The sequence below is a fragment of the Apodemus sylvaticus genome, chromosome 22 (assembly GCF_947179515.1).
Source record: "Apodemus sylvaticus chromosome 22, mApoSyl1.1, whole genome shotgun sequence".
Taxonomy (NCBI): domain Eukaryota; kingdom Metazoa; phylum Chordata; class Mammalia; order Rodentia; family Muridae; genus Apodemus; species Apodemus sylvaticus.
Window position 1 is genome coordinate 19795694 of NC_067493.1, and position 17624 is coordinate 19813317.

At 43.3% G+C, this 17624-nt stretch overlaps 1 protein-coding gene across 1 annotated transcript; it reads left to right on the forward strand.

Moving 5' to 3' along the window:
• The first annotated feature begins 675 nt into the window (after window positions 1-675).
• On the forward strand, window positions 676-7822 carry LOC127673095 (CD209 antigen-like protein C). The gene is made up of 6 exons (XM_052168658.1): window positions 676-790; window positions 1339-1428; window positions 1750-1821; window positions 2469-2620; window positions 3897-4006; window positions 6625-7822. Exons 1-6 carry the CDS (start codon window positions 739-741, stop codon window positions 6779-6781), a joined length of 633 nt encoding a protein of 210 aa, XP_052024618.1. The 5' UTR covers window positions 676-738; the 3' UTR covers window positions 6782-7822.
• The last annotated feature ends 9802 nt before the right edge of the window (window positions 7823-17624 follow it).

The window sequence follows — 17624 nt, forward strand, 5'->3', positions numbered from 1 at the left end:
ATGGCTGGTTTAGGCTCTGTATGCCTTATTGCTACAAGAATTAGCTAGGGTCACCCCAATAGATTCCTCGGAGTTTCTAGCTCTATAACTTTTTACAAAGAACAGTATACAGATCTGAGGATATATGGATAGCTCCACTTAGATGTTGGTGGTGGGGATATAAATTAGTGAAGCTACAGTGAATTCTTCCAAAAACCAGAAAGTAAAAATACAAAATGATTCAGAATTATGGCTATTGGTATGTACCTGGAGGGATGTAATTGAGTGTATACCAGAGATCTGCAAATGTATATGTAATGAAGCACCAAAAACCAGAAAGTAAAAGTACAATATGACTCAGAATTATGAGTACTGCTATGTACCTGAAGGGATGCAGTTCTAGGAAGTTGCAATGTGCACAGCTTCCTCACGTTCTGATCACTCTGACCTCCACACCAGGATGGACGACATCCTCAAGCTATGAGCAAAAACCCAAACCAAACAACAAAAGGGTCTTGTTTCTTTTTGCCAGACACTTGGTGACAGCAATGAAAGGATGAACTAACACACCGCCACAGCCCTCCCGTAACTTCAGGGAACGTCTGAGCGCTGCCACGCTGCATCAGACGCGCAATGCCTGCTTCTCGCCTCTTCCGGCACTGCTGCTCACTTCCCTTTTTCTCTGTCTGAGTCCAGATTCAGAGGAGGACAGTGAAAGCTGATGTTGCCAGCAGGTCCCGGCACTGAAGGACAGCGACAATGACCACTGCCTCCGTGGACGCAAGTGAGAAGCAGCAGCTAGGCCCGCTAGGTAAGGCAGGCACGGAGCGGGTGGCTTGGTGGGGCGTAGCTCCAGGTCTCAGCAGGTTCGCCTCAGGCCTCCACACAGTCACATACGCGTGCACACATAAACACAACCTTATACATACATCACAAACATGCTCCCACATGCATGCACGCACGTGTGTGTGCGCACACACACACAAGTTCATCTCTGGCCTCCACATGCAGTTACACATGTGTGCACACATACACACATACATACTATGTATTCACCTCTGGCCTCTACACACAGTTACGTGTGTGTGTGTGTGTGTGTGTGTGTGTGTGTGTGTGTTCTAAGTTGCTTTGGAGACAAGCCTGGGTCAGGAACCAAAAAGAAATAGAAGCCTTTTCTAAGAGTCTTGCATCCTGGAGAAGTGGAGATTTCTCTGGGTTCCTGGAACCTAACGGCTCAGACCTAAAGACTGGACACTAATCTCCAGAGCACTAGAAAGGTGGACCCTGGGACCTGAACTACTGTTTTCTGGGGAAGAGGTGATTGACAGCCTTGTTGTGAAATACCCTTCTCTCCCACAGGGTGTGTGAGGCACGGCCATGGCCTTGTGGTGTTGCATCTGTTCTCCATCGTGCTCCTGGCTGGGCTTCTGGTCACAGTTCTTGTTCAAGGTCAGGAAGAAAGGGGGTTTTGCTCCCCTGGTCTGGCTAACTGTCTGTGAGAGCTGGATCTGGGCCATGTTTAGGGGATTAGGAGGAAATGATGACAATGGGCCACAGTCTAGCCTCTAGGGAATGCCCACTCTGGAACATAAGAGGGTAGAGTAGAGGGAAAGCCCAGATCCATTTCTTGTGGTTCCGCCATCACTCTGTGTCTTTTTCTTCTCTGTTAACAAAAATGTTATTAGAGAACATTTCTGCTACAAACATCCAAAGCAGGTCATGACACATAGTAAGCTTTTGAAGATTATAGTTTCTCGATTCTTCGTGCAGGTTTTAAGGACCCCACCTCCTCAGGGAATGAGAAAATCTATAAGCAACTTATGCAGCTGGAGGCTGGAGTGGGTAAGTGAGCAGAAACCAGGTGTTAAGGAACTGAGAAGGTCTCCTTGTGAAGACACTATGCTTGAGATACTGACCCTTTCCAGACCTCAGTTTCCACTCCTATGGGGACTTGATGTCTCAGTTGGTAAAGTGCTTGCCATGCAGAATCTGAGTTTGAACCACAGAACCTACTTTTTTAAAGGCACGGGATGTATGTTTTTATTCTAAGCATTGTAGAGATGCAGACAGATAGGTCCCTGAGACTCACTGGACACCCAGATTAGTGTACTTATACACCTTCACACACATAAATGCATGCATACACACATGATAAGTAAACAAATTAATAGGAACACAGAATAATAGCCAGGGTATCATTTTATGGTCTCAGGGGATGATACACAAAGGTGACACTCAGCATTCTCAGAGGTCATATACAAGTCAGCACTCAATATTCATGGAGCGTGCACATAGTAGGCACTCAGTTTTTACAGTGGTTAAGACAGTAGTTAAGATATTCTCCTGGCCTCTAGTTTGATCTCTTAAGTGTCTGTTTCCCCCAGGATGCAGTGTCAAGTGAGGGCGGTCCCTAAGTCTGGAGGGCTTGAGAAAATGCAAGATCATGGGCATCCAAGTATGCATGTGTCCTGATCCTCCTCCCCCAATAGACAACCTTTGCCGTCCTTGCCCCTGGGAATGGACATTCTTCCATAGAAAATGTTATTACTTCTCCAAGTCCCAGCGTAACTGGAATGATTCTGTCACTGCTTGCCAGGAAGTGGAGGCTCAACTAGTCGTCGTTGAGAATGATGAAGAAAAGGTATGCTCATGGGGTTCTTTATCCTGGGACAGGGTATGACCATCAAGAGTGAAGGCAACAGTTGGCCTGAAAGTGTTTCTGGTTAAGGGATGCTTCCTCCACTTGGAAAGGTGGGGGGTTGGACTGAGAGGATCCTTAGGACCCTCTGAGTAGATGCACCAAGTTCTGGACATACATGAATGCTTCAGAAAACACCTAAAATAGAAGTCATCTGTCTTAGTGTAACTCCAGCTCCAAGGGACCTGATGCCTTCTTCTGGGCTCTATGGCACCTGCATTCACATGTGTACCTACGCACACACAGACACACACACATGTGCACTCACATGTGTACCTACCCACACACAGACACACACACATGTACACTCACATGTGTACCTACCCACACACAGACACACATACATGTGCACCTACCCACACACAGACACACACACATGTGCACTCACATGTGTACCTACCCACACACAGACACATACATATAATATTAATAATAAAATGTTTTAAAAGCAATTTAAGAGAAAAGCTGCTTTCTTTGCTCACCGTTCTGGGTTGCAGTCCGTCATGGCCAGGACGTTTCAGCCACAGGAGCTTGAGAGAGGCAGCCACATGGCATTCACAGCGGTAGAAAGTGATGAACATGAGCTGCTGCTCAGCTCACTTTCTCCAGTTTCCAAGGCTGAGAACCTGTGCTTGGGTGATTCTGCCCACGTGAAAGTGGCTCTTCTCACTTCAATCAATAATGATAATATCTGTTAGGGTGTGCCAAGAAGTCTGTCTCCTATGTGATCCTCAGTTCTGTCAAGTTGACAATTAAAACTACCACATTATCCCAGCTGGCATGTTGGCTAAAAGATATTAAATTGTTCTGCTAGGGAAAAAATATTCAAGTGTATACTTTTAGCCAGTTTCTCAGGTGTAAATTATGGCATTGCACTATTAATGGGATATCACTCAATGCAGAGCTAAAAGATCCTGGGCATTGCTAGCTACCCTGAACCATCTGCCTCTGGCACATTAAACCTCATAGGTGAGTTGGTGTAGGCATGCTCATCTCAAATACTGACAACACTTCCAGGAACGTGTGTGGAGACTTCAACTGTGGACAATCAATAAGTCAGACCTCATTTGGCCACAGGATGCAGATATAAGAGGGACTCGGACACTGAGCCTGTGTCAGGGGCTCCTCTCAGGTGTAAGGGTGAATGCTGCGGAGTTGCTAGGTAGAAGATATGGAAAATTAAGTGGAAACCCTACTGACTACTCTCTTTCCCTTCCAGACATTCCTGAGTGCAATTTCTAAGGATAAAGGATCGGCCTGGATGGGTCTCTCAGACCCCAAACGGGAAGGCATGTGGCAGTGGGTAGATGGCACATCTTTGTCAGACAGGTAACCCTGGGAGCAGGGCATATTACAGAGTAGGATGGGGTGGCAAAACTCTGACTCTAGCTGTCCTCCAAGTTCCTTGCCACTCCTTAGCTAGCTGCCTTAGACTTAAGTGTTCATGATATTCATTGGGTGGTAGTGGGGTCAGTCTTCATATCCTTGTTCAGATATGATGGTGGGACTTTTAAATTCTATCATCAGAGTGGCACAAACAATTTGCAGTTTGTTTGTGTTGTTTAAATATAGTGTGTTAAAATACCTGGGGAGGGAAATACTTTAGCCAATAAAGTACTGGATTTGCAAGAATGAGAATCTGAGTTTGATCCCAGAATCTACTCCAAAAAAAAAAAAAGAAGGAGATGTCTCCTAACACCAGTTGGGGTCCTTGAGAGGAAGCTGAAAGCTCGTCATAAGACGAAAAATAAACAAACCGTTTTCAAGAGAGCATTGTGAGGCCAAGGATACAACTTAGTGGGAAGAGTGTTTATCATGTAAGCATGAAGATCTGAGTTCAGATTCCCAACAGATAAATACATTTTAAAAAATATGGGTGTGGTAACATGTACCTGTAATACTGGTGCTGAGCATGGTGTCACACATGTGTAGTAGGAGTGCTGAGGGGACAATGACAAGACAATTAATTCCTAAAGGCTACTGGCCAGCTAGTTTAGCTTCATAGCAAAAGATCCTCTCTTTAAAAATATAAGGTTGAGGATAGTGAGATGGTTCATTCAGTAAAGTTACCAGCATGCAAACATAAAGAATGAATTTAGATTCATAGCACCCTCAAAAAATGGGGTGACAGCAAGTACCTGTTATCCTAGCACCAGACAGACAGACAGACAGACAGATGTCTGGTGCTCACTGGCCTAGGCAATCAGTGACCTACAGTTCAGCAAGGAACCTTGTTTCAAAATATGATGTGGATCCAGTATGGTGGCACATGACTCAAGGGCAAGCAGGTCTGTGAATCTGAGCCAGCCTGATCTACACAGAAAGTTTCAGGACATCCAGGACTACAAAGAGAGATCCTATTTCAAAATAAATAAAGAGAAAGGGAGGAAGGAAGGAAGGAAGGAAGGAAGGAAGGAAGGAAGGAAGGAAGGAAGGGAGGGAGGGAGGGAGGGAGGGAGGGAGGGAGGGAGGGAGGAAGGGAGGAAGGGAGGAAGGGAGGAAGGAAAAATACGGAGGAGAAGAAAGAAAGACAACACATGAGGAGAAACCAAAGCAGACACTCTAAGCTAACTTCTGGCCTCCACGTGCAAGTGTTCAAACATTCACATAAACATATATACACCGCACACACACACTAAAATGAACATCAAATGATGAAGACACCTGACATTGACATGCAGACACAAGCTTGTGCACCCATGTTCATGCTCATGGGTAGCCATAAACAAACATGTACCCACACAATGTCACACACAACAGAGCGAGGGCAGAGCAGGAGGAAGAGTGGTCTCATTGCTATCTTGGGGATAAATACATGAAACATAGGTAAGAAGCATTACCTCTTTAAATCTTTTAAAGTTTTTGAAATCTTTTAAAGTGGGTTGAGTGCACGGGATGGCCACGATATGGCTCACAGACTGCAGCTTGATGCAGGCTGGAATTATCATGGGTGTAAGTTTGTATGTGACATATGTCGGCATGTTTATGTATATGAATGGGTGTGTGTCGCTGCATGTGCACGTGTGTGGGCATGCACAAGGCCATAAATTAATAGAGGTGCCTTTCTCTATTACTCTCCACATAATTTTTAATTACATTTTAAAATGTTTATGGGGGGGTATTGTTGGGAGGAGAGGTGTTTGTGCATGGGTGTACATGTTTCTGTGCACAAGAGTTAGGTTCCTACATTGGCCAGAAGAAGGAATTGGATCCACTAGAGCTGACGTTACAGGCTGTAGTGAGTACTCTTACATGAGTTCAGGAAAACTAACTTAGATTATCTGGAAGAGCAGCAAGCATCCTTAAGTTCTAAGCTATCTCAGCTATCTCTTCAGACACATTTTATGGTAGTTATACCATGTGTATGTATATGTGTGTGAGAGGAGACACACACACACACACACAGAGAGAGAGAGAGAGAGAGAGAGAGAGAGAGAAACAGAGACAGAGACAGAGACAGGAAGAGACAGAGAGATTCATCTGTATAGGTTTATATAATCTGTACCATGTAGGTGTACATAAGCACACACATGTACATGCGTGAATGTATGTACATAAGCACACACATGTACATGCGTGAATGTATGTCATAATGTAGACATTTGAAATATAGGATATCTGATATGCAAACCCAAAAGGATTATGACCCACAGGTTGGTAACTACAGGGATGTATGTAATAACATGCTGGTCAGAGGACAACCTCTCCTTCCAGCTTGTCTAAAGCAGGGTCTCTTGCTGGTCACTTCCAGGCTAGCTGGCTCATATGTTACTGCATACTTTCCTGTATCTTATCTTATCTCACAGTATGAGCATTGGGATTAAAATAAACACTACCATACCATGCTCTAAGTAGGTAGCAGAGATTTGAACTCAGGTCCTCACACTTGGATAGTAAGCACTTTACTCAGTGAGCTATCTCCCCTGTCTCTCTCATGGGTCTTATAGCTTCAAGAAGTATCAGAAGAAAAAAGAAAATGACAAAGGGGAAGGAGAAGCTTGTGGTGAAGTTACAGGTGACCTCTGGACCACTGACAAATGTGAACTTGAGAAATTTTGGATCTGTGAGAAATCTGAAGCCTCCTGTCCAGCAAGAAAAGTCTGATTGTTCTGCAGTTCATGATGCTGACATCCCTGAGAGACATCAGTAATTTACCCACATTAATGAGATTTCAACATTAGCTCTGGGACTCCTCCATGCCTTAGACTTTATCAACTGTGAGACAGCAACTATAGTAGGGGTTCTGAACCTTTCTCATAATGTGATCCTTTAATGCACTTCTTCATGCTGTGGTGCCCCCCAAACAAAATTATTTTGTTGCTATTCCTTAACTGTAAGTTTATGAATCATAATGTAGACATTTGAAATATAGGATATCTGATATGCAAACCCAAAAGGATTATGACCCACAGGTTGGTAACTAGAGTCGTATAGAATTGAATCATTTATATTCTTCCTCCAATGTTTACATGTCTTGTACAGCAATTTCCTCCAACTTGAAACATTCTGCCCTAGAAGGTAGCTAGCTCATTAAGACTTTGGAAGTTTGTAGGGGTGCTATATAGATGGTTCAGACGTCAGGAGCACTTGCTAATTTGACAGAAAATATGGGTTCATGGAGAGATGGGTTATAAGTTAAGAGTTCTAGAGGACATGGGTTTGGTTCCCGCACCTATGCTGGAGGGCTCACAACCACCTGTAACTTAAGCTCTGGGGGCTCTGGTACCCATTCCTGAACTCTGTGGGCAAGTGCACTGAGGTGCACATATCTACACACATATCTACACACAGATACACATAATTAAAGATATTTATATAAAAAGAAACAAGAAGTTCTATAGATAGTCTCATTAAGACTCAGGAAGGAAACAATGCACAAGTCTCAAGAAATCCCTGAAACTTCCCAGATTCATAAGATACCTCCCTCTCTAAAGTAATATATAAAGAGCAATAAGGAGGGCTGAGGAGAGGAGGCTTTCTGACCTGTAGAGCTGCCTACAAGTGACTGATTTCATGAGTCATTATCTATGCTGTGGTAGGATGTGGACACACAGCTGCTGTCTTTGAGTCATTTCTGTTTATGTAAGTAACTCTTCAAACATATTATTGTAAGTAACCCCAATAAACTCAATGGTTCATCTATTAGACTTTGTAGGTGTCTTTATTGTGGTTTGTGTTGGTTCCCTTTATAGGGTGAGGACACATCTTTACCATGTCTCCCCAGCAATAGTATTACACAATATCAGTTTCTCCTTGGCTTTGAGGTTGTGGTTAAGACATCCTTGCATTTTTTATGAACATATTCATATCTTGTAATATCTTCTTCTTAAGATGTCAGAGGGTTTGCAAGGCCATTGCATCTGAATTTTCCTCATTGATCTATCCCACCCCCACATACCTGCTGTACCAGCTACTTGTTATATTGCTGCAAATAAGACAACACTGAAAGTGCATAACACCTGACAAAAGAAACTAACTGGATGAAGGGTTGATCTTTGGCTCGTAGTGTGAGGGCACCGTGGCAGCTGGGGTATGGCAACGGGAATGTGAGGCAGTTATAGCATGGCATCCTCATTTAGGAGGCAGGAAGAGATGAATGTTTTTGCTCAGTTCACCATCCATTTAGTTTGGTCTAGGGTACAAGTTTATAGAATGATGCTGCCTCCAAAAGCATTTGACAAAATTCAGCATCCTTTCATGCTAAAAGTCTTGGAAAGAACAGGAATTCAAGGCCCATACCTAAACATAGTTAAAGCAATATACAGCAAATCAGTAGCCAACATCAAACTAAATGGAGAGAAACTTGAAGCTATCCCACTAAAATCAGGGACTAGACAAGGCTGCCCTCTCTCCATATCTTTTCAATATAGTACTTGAAGTTCTAGCTAGAGCAATTAGACAACATAAGGAGGTCAAAGGGATACAAATTGGAAAGGAAGAAGTCAAACTATCACTATTTGCAGATGATATGATAGTATACTTAAGTGACCCAAAAAACTCCACTAGAGAACTCCTACAGCTGATAAACAACTTCAGCAAAGTGGCAGGTTATAAAATCAACTCAGGCAAATCAGTTGCCTTCCTATACTCAAAGGATAAGCAGGCTGAGAAAGAAGTTAGGGAAATGACACCCTTCACAATAGCCACAAACAAATATAAAGTATCTTGGTGTGACTCTAACCAAACAAATAAAAGATCTGTATGAGAAGAACTTCAGGTCTCTGAAGAAGGAAATCGAAGAAGACCTCAGAAAATGGAAAAAATCTTCCATGCTCGTGGATTAGCAGGATTAATATACTTAAAATGGCCATCTTGCCAAAAGCAATATACAGATTCAACACAATCCCCATCAAAATCCCAACTCAGTTCTTCACAGAGTTAGAAAAAGCAATTCTCAAATTCATCTGGAATAACAAAAATCCCAGGAAAGCTAAAACTATTCTCAACAATAAAAGAACTTCTGGGGGAATCAATATCCCAGACCTCAAACAATACTACAGAGCAATAGTGTTAAAAACTGCATGGTACTGGCACAGGGACAGACAAGTGGACCAATGGAATAGAATTGAAGACCCAGAAATGAATCCACAAACCTATGGCCACTTGATCTTTGACAAAGGCGCTGAAAGCATCCAGTGGAAAAAAGATAGTCTTTTCATCAAATGGTGCTGGTTCAATTGGAGGTCAGCATGCAGAAGAATGTGAATTGACCTATTCTTATCTCCTTGTACTAAGCTCAACTCCAAGTGGATCAAGGATCTCTATATAAAACCAGACACTCTGAAGCTAATAGAAAAGAAACTGGTGTCTTCCCATCTCAATTAACCTATCTAGATAAACCCTTACAGGAATGCCCAAAAGTCTGTTTCCATGGCGATTCTAAGTCTCATGGAGTTGACAACCAAGATTAACCATGATCTTTTCCTCTCATATGCCCACCTTCCCCTGCATCTCTTCATCTGGAAATATTCCTTTGTTGCTATAGTTCATCTTGTAGACTTAAAGAACATCTTAACCTATGGTTGATTTTACTTAATTCTATTTACAATAAGCAGTTATCACTTGGATCTCATGGATTAAATGTGTGTAAGAGTGATGAGCTACATTTTAACTAGAAAGATTTTTCTAGTTAGTAACACAATCTCTGGGTTTGCACTATGATCAAATATCCTGAAACATTTCTCCCTTTGGGTCTAAATAAAGAAGAAAGATTTTAACTTTAATACTATAAAACTATTCACAATAATAAAGCTATTTCTGCTAAGATTTCCATAATGTCCAGGTTGGTTGTACTTGGCAGTCTTAGGAATAACTAGTTTTGAGTTCAAAGTTCTGTAAAATGTTCGTGTCAGTCTCTAATGAACTTAGCAATTTGAATATCCTTAGTAATATGAAACTGATCTTTGGGTGGTGTTTGTCAGCTTAGTGGCTATCCTGGTTTGGTAGAAAACAGAAGTCATTTCAAATGTGTTTATTGTTTGCACAGAACCTGGCTGCAGAAGAGGCATGGGGCAGTTTTCCCCAGTGGTTAGCACGACCACTGTCCAGGTAGATTTATCATTGCAGGGACCATCACCTTCTTGGAGAACTCAAAGGTTACTATTAGGAATGGTGGAAAACTTATACATTTTAAATATTATACTCAGCAGAACTCAAAAAGATTTGAGGACCACAATTTATTAAGTACACCTGAGGTACACAAACTTCATTCCTAGTTACCTGCTTCAGACACAAATCTGTAAACATGTACAGGAAGCTAGATGAAGCTTATTTCTAGAATTAATTAGTATTTGGCATGACTACTAGTATCACAACAGAAAGCACACACACACACACACATATATAAGGTATATATATATATCTTAAGAAAAGCTTTAAAGAGTTAAATGAAAATTGAAAGATTATGAGATTAGGGCATGCCCATTATATATGTCTTTTAATTTTATTTTCCTCTGTCCCATAGCAGGTGGCTTCTGATATGAGACAGAGGTTTTTTTTTTTTTTTATTTCCCTTTAGCAAGCATGTATGGGTTTAAAGAAGAAGCAGCATGCTTCCCAGAAAGGCAGCTTTAACTACTAATTGAATTGGGACCACATAAAGACTGTTTGCTGCTTATGTCTGTAGAGAACAGCAGAGACAAGCTGGGGGCGGGTGATTCCACCTAACCAATTTACTTTTTCCTGGGACATATTCTCCTGATCTATTCTCAGGTTAAAATGGTAGGGGGTATTCCAGGCTTAGAGCAGGGTCAGGGGAAGGAGCACCCAGTCAGCACCAGTCTCCAAGGACAATTTAGTTAAGGTCTCTTTTAGGGTTCTGATCATTCTCTCTACCTACCATCATCTCTGAGGATGGTATGCACAATGGAGCTTCCCATTAGTCCCCAGTATCTCTACCAATCCCTGACTTATCTTAGAGACAAAAGCAGGACCGTTGTCCAATCCAATTACCTTCGGCACTTCAAACCTTGGGAAATTTTCCTCTAATATCTTCTTGGCTACCATGGTAACTGTTTCCTGTTTGGCGGGGAAAGCCCCCAACCCATCCAAAGAAAGTATCCACAAACACTAGAAGGTATTTGTAATCATATTTTCCTAGCTTAACTTCTATAAAATTGACCTACCAATATACTCCAGGCTGTTCTCCTCTAGGTTTTTTGCTTCATTTACTCTTGGCCACATAAGCATTCACTTGCTGGCATACCTTACCCTGTTTTACTATCTCTCTGGCCCAAAACTTGAGGTCCATTACACATACTTTAGATCCCTTAACTGCTTGGATAAGCTTTTTATCCCCTCAATGAGTCCATCTGTGCATTTGGCCTAGTAAGTCTTTCGCTTGATTTCTAGGGAGTATAATTCTCCCTTCTTTTGTGCATCATTGACCTTCTTCCTCTAGGTACTAGTGCGTAGGGTGGCCAGCAATCTGAGACCTTTCTTCTTCAATATATTCGAAGTGAGGCCATCCCTTAATCCAGTCCCATTCCACAGAGGGGTGTCTCTTGCAGACCCATAACCAGGATAGGCTCCTGCATAGCCACTTCTCAAGCCACTTGTTCTGCTGGTTATTGCCTCAGGCCTCTGAGTCTCTTCCCTTCTGATGTCCTGGGAAATGAATAATTATACAGCCGCCAGCTTCACCAGATCCAAGATTTCCTGCTTGTTTTTTATTTCTTTTCCCTCTGATGTGAGCAGTCCTCTCTCTTGGTATACAGCCCTATGGACATGGGCTGTGGCAAAGGCATACTTGATATCTGTGTAGATGTTATTTTTTTTTTTTTTTTTGCTGGCCCCAAGTTCTAAGTCTTTGGTGACGGCAATTAGCTCTGCTTTCTGTGCTGACATGCTGGGGGGTTCAGCCCAGATGACATTTGTGCCATCCACCATGGCAGCACCGACTCTTCTCTGACCGGCTCTTCTCCTGTCTATAAACCAGTAGCCTCGGCTCCTGGCAGGGGTCAGTCAGAGAGGTCTTTCCTCCACCCATGGGCTTTCCTTTTGGGACAGTTAGTTGTGGCCTGTCAAGCAGGAAGTGTATCTGGGCCCCTATCTTGGAGAGTAATTCCCACCCCAACAGAGGGTAGGGACAGTCTGGGATGACCATAAATGAATGGGATACCCAGCCCATCCCTAGGGCCACTGTTCTTCAGGTAGTCCATGAATACATTTTGGTGCCAGTGCCTCCTTGAACCCAAGATTTTTTTCTTGGAAATGGGGCCATCAGCTTGGAGGAGGACCACTCAGAGGAGGAGCCCCTGTGTCTACCAAGAATTGAGTAGGTTTCCCCTCTACCCTCAGAGTTACCCTGGGTTTGGGGAGGGGGTCTGAACCCTATTTCTACCACTGTCTTCATCCAAGGATAACACCTTCGCCATTTTGGGGCACTTTTCCCAAGGCCTGGGATTTCCTGCCCCCACCTTCTGTTTGTTGGGGGCACTCTTGGGCCCAGTGGCCCCTCTCCTTACAATGTGCACATTAGTTCTTTTCAAGGCGTATTCTCTCTCTTTGCTTGGAATCTTTCTTTCTCTGCTCTCCCTGACTACTGTAGCTAAGATTCTCTGTAAATTCATTTCCTGTTGCTTTTCTTTTTTCATATCCCTTTCATCTTCTTTCTTCCTCTTTCTCTGTTCCTTCTCCTCCTCTGTCTCCCTGTTATGGTAGACTTTCTCAGCAGCCTTCACCAAATCCCTCAAAGACTTATCCTGAAGTCCCTCTAGTCTCTGAACCTTTTCCTGATATCTCTACTAGCCTGGTCTGTAAAGGCCATAGTCACAGTTACTTTGTGCTCCATGCTATTGGGGTCATAGGGTGTATACTGATGGAATGTCCCCATGAGTGTCTCTAGAAAGGCAGCAGGTGACTCATCTGCTCTCTGCTTAACCTCACATACCTTGATCAAATTTGTGGGTCATTATTGTGTGCCCCCCCCCCCTTGAGACCTGACAATGGAACCTGGAGGTAGACCTGCAGATGCCCCTTACCTTCTGCATTATTAAAGTCCCAGTCAGGTCTAGTCAAGAGAAACCCACTGTCAACAACAGTTTGGTTAATCAATGGTGCCCCCCATGTCTGAGAAGACATTCTTTCTAGCTTCCTGCATTATCTCTTCTTGTTCTTTGGTCATGAAGAGCACTCTTATGAGTTGTTGGATATCATCCCAGGTGGGCTGATGAGTAAATAAAACAGTCTCAAAAAGATTAATCAGCCCCTTGGGGTTACCTAAAAAGGGGGGCTGGGCCTTCCAGTTGTACAAACTGGCTAAAGAGAAGGGCCAATGGTGCATGGCCTGATTGCTACCCTCATCTATGGGCCGTAGACACGGAGGGGGAGGGCCACTGTAGTATAGGGTGAAGGGGCCCTTTTGCTCCAGGTCACCATGGAAAGTCCCAGTCCTGAGGGTCCCTTCCCACCCTTCCCCATTGCTGGGGCTGGAGGAAGTGGGGGCGGGGAAGGGATGCTGGAAGAGGACTCAAGGGAGATCCCTGAGGAGGGGCTGTGGGAACCAGGGCCATGGTAGGGGTGTAGGATCCATCAGTAGCAGATGCATTGTGAATGGTCCTGGAGGATGTTCTTCTTTACAGACTTGTTGGTCTCTACGGGGTTCTTCTCCTTCATGGCCAGGACCTGGGAGAGTCTCAGAGAACAAAAAGATTTTATCCAAGAGGGAGGTCCTCCACTAGATCCTTCCAGGTAACTATATAGGGCACTTGGTCTGAGTGCCTTAGGAATCCTGGCCCAAAGACTCTTTCCTCTACTGCTTTGATCAACTGCAAGTCGAAGGTCCCTGTGGGTGGCCACCCTACTCCAAAGGTGGGCCATTCAGAGGAACAGAGAGTAACTAACTTGTTCTTCTTTACTACTGACAAGTTTTCTCCTCTTTCTCTAACTTCCCTCTAGTGGTTAACTAGGATGTTTTGTGGGGTAGATTCAGTCTGTCACATGTCCAAAAATGTCTTCAGTCCATGTCCATGAACACAGAACAAGATAACCAACACCAACAGAGAAAAGACAGGCACAGAAACTAGGTTATAGCAAGACTCTGTTGGCTCCAGCTGTGTCTTGCCATTTCCAGAATAATCAGAGTCCTCTCAACTCCCTCCGGGAACCTGAAGCATCCTCCAGACTCCCCACGGTCACGGCGTTAAGGCATGGCTGTCCACAGCAACTGACCGCACCAGACCAGAGGCTTTCCAGCTGACACCGTGCTCGCAAGTCACAAGTGAAAGCAGAAGGCAGAGAGACAAACCCTTACTTAGGCCCCGGTTGCCTTTGCCAAGCTCAGGTCTTATTCCCTCTGATTAGCCTAGTTGGTGGTCTCTCAGGGGTCTCCTCAAATGCCCCCAATGTAAAAGACCCCAAATGTAAGACACTGACCTCAGTCAGTGGTACTTACTTTGAGTGGGGGTGAGGGGATGGGGGTTGGGGGGGGTAGGGGGTGGGGGGTGGGGGGGTGGGGGGTGGGGGGTGGGGGGTGGGCAGTGAGACATTGAGATGCAGATCGATGCAAAAGCAAGGTTTCCCTCAGTCAGTCCATCATCGAGGTGGGTGATGAAAAGGTGACCAATTTCTTAAATCTTGATGATGATGATTTAAGAATTCCTAAAATTATACTAATAATTATTAAGCCCTTTATAATAGGACTGCTATTAAAGCCATCTCTGATATGAAAACTGCAATTAAAACTCACATATCATGACCTAATTGCTTCTGCGATAGTAAACAGGAGTTTATAACTTAGAATACACTCCTTGGAGCTGTAAAACAATTAACCAAAGGTCATAAAAGGGAACTAACAATTTATTGTAAGTATAAGGGCAGGAGATAAAATATTGATTGGGTTTATCTACACAAAACTTCAATGATAACTTAGGCACAAAAATTTTAGTGTTAGACTATCAACAAACATGTGGAACTGGTGAGAGAAAATAAATGTCTAATGTAAACATCTCTGTTGTAAACTTCTTATTCAATTTATGAACTCTTAGTGAACTTTTGTTTTTAAAAAAAGGTTGCTAAGAAAAAACATGTGATGTATTCTCTTAAAAATGAACAAAAAACTAGAAACGATAATGACATTGAGCGAGGGCAGAAGGAGGCAGCAATACGCAGAGAGAGAGAGAGAGAGAGAGAGAGAGAGAGAGAGAGCAGGCAGACTTCTCCTTACCACAGGATGAAACAGGGTTTTTTTCTAACAACAAGGCAGGCTTAGTCTTACTAAAGAGGAGAAAGCTTTTTTTCGTACAGACTTTGGTTAATTCATTTAGCAGTAAAAGGGTAGAAGCTTTTCTTTCTCTATGCAATTAAGTTTGGAGCTGATGTTTGGGCTTGTGCTCCATATGCGTACGTATATAAATATAGGTGTATCTGGGTAGGATGTAAGTTGATTAGACAAATTGTCAGACTCAACAAACAAGTATGTGATAATAAGTGTAGGTATAAAAATATGTATGTTTATGCATATTTGTTTGTGTAAAAGTTTTTTTCTTCTGCTAGTGACTCACTTCTGGCTCAATAAAAGTTTCTTGCTCCAAACCTCCATCCCGCCTGACAAGCCAGAAGTGATGCTTCTGGGCCAGAGATGAAAGAACCCCAGCAATTAATCCTTTACCTAATCCCTCTCCCACCCCTCCCCGCTGTTAATCAGCAGGGGTTAATCTCCTAAACCAGAGTCTTTAACCATAGAAATAAACAAAAGGTTTTTAAAACTACCTTGGCATCTGCCTCAGTCAGAGCTTCTATTCCTGCACACACATCATGACCAAGAAGCAAACTGGGGAGGAAAGGGTTTATTCAGCTTCCGCTTCCACTTCCACACTGCTGTTCATCACCAAAGGAAGTCAGGACTGGAACTCAAGCAGGTCAGGAAGCAGGAGCTGATGCAGAGGCCATGGAGGGATGTTTCTTACTGGCTTGCTTCCCCTGGCTTGCTCAGCTTGCCCTCTTATAGAACCCAAGACCACCAGCCCAGGGATGGCACCACGCACAATGGACCCTCCCCGCCCCCATCACTAATTGAGAAAATGCCTTACAGCCGGATCTCATGGAGGCATTTCCTCACCTGAAGCTACTTTCTCTATGATAAATCCAGCTTGTGTCAAGTTGACACACAAACCCAACCAGTACAACATCCAACACTGTGTCCCGCTTCAGTCCACTCCAGGCTAGGCTGGCTCCCAACACAGTTTGTCTGGGGAGCAGTAACATTTATTAACCATAGGGAAACTGTTCTTGCGACTTTTTCTCCTATTGAGTTGACTTGTTACATTCATTCCCTCACTCATTCGTTTATTCAATGTGTGTGTGTGTGTGTGTGTGTGTGTGTGCACATGCATGTGTACGCTCATGCACGAGTGTGTACCAGTGCATGGCACATGCCACCGGTGAATGTGTGAAGGTCAGGAGATAACATGTAAGAGTTGGTTCTCTCTTTCCATCACATGAGTCCCAAGAATCCAACTCGAGTCAGGCCTGACAGCAAGGCTCTACCCATTGAACCATTTTGTCTAATCCCATTTTACTTTTAGAAACTCAAACTCAACTTCATATTGCCACGTTCTGAAGTTCTTTTCTGCCTCAAAGCCAAAGACCTGGTTTAACATTATTTGAATGATGGAGGATTCCTTAAATGATAAAAGGAACTCCTCAGGCTGCTGTGACTGACAATATGGGGCACTCCCAGTTTCTAAATTCTGGGTTATTCTCATCACAAACATTGAACAAATGCAAATGTTGGTGATTCAATATCAAGAGTCTATCATTAGACATTGACATGAATGCAAAACAGGGCAGGGAATCCTAGGACTGTTAAGATTGGGTTTCTAGGGGAACTGGGAAAAGTGCTTGAGGGTCTTCACCAGAGGCCCAGGAGACACAACGAAAGAGTCTTCTTTTCCAAGTTGGTTTTTTTCTTTTTTCATTTTCCTATGTTTTAGCAAGGAGGGCATGAGTGTTGTGTATGATATTCGCATGTGCTAGGCAGAGGTATGCATACGTGCACAGGCATATGGAGACCAGGGGCTGTTAATGAGAATCATCCTTGACTGTTGTTCTGTTTATTCCTTGAGTCAGGGTCTCAAAGCCTGAACTCACCAAGATGTCTAGCCTTTCTAGCCAGCTTGCTCTAGTAGGCACTGTCTCCACTTTCCACGGCTGTAATTATACACAGGCTTCCACAATCACACAAAAGATATTAAAATACAAATAAAATCCATTGGGAATAATTACATGTATAGGAAATGTGAAAAAACATTGTGATCAATTCATTAGTCAATAGACACCTCTCCTGCTTCTGTTTCTGGGCTATTATGAATACTGTAGCAATAAACATGGAGGAGCAGATACCTCTGTAGTATAATATATAGACCTTTGTGTAGACCCCAGAAATACTTTAGCTGAATTCAGCTATTTTCTGTTAAAGACATCAAAGAGATTGTTCAGCTAATAATGA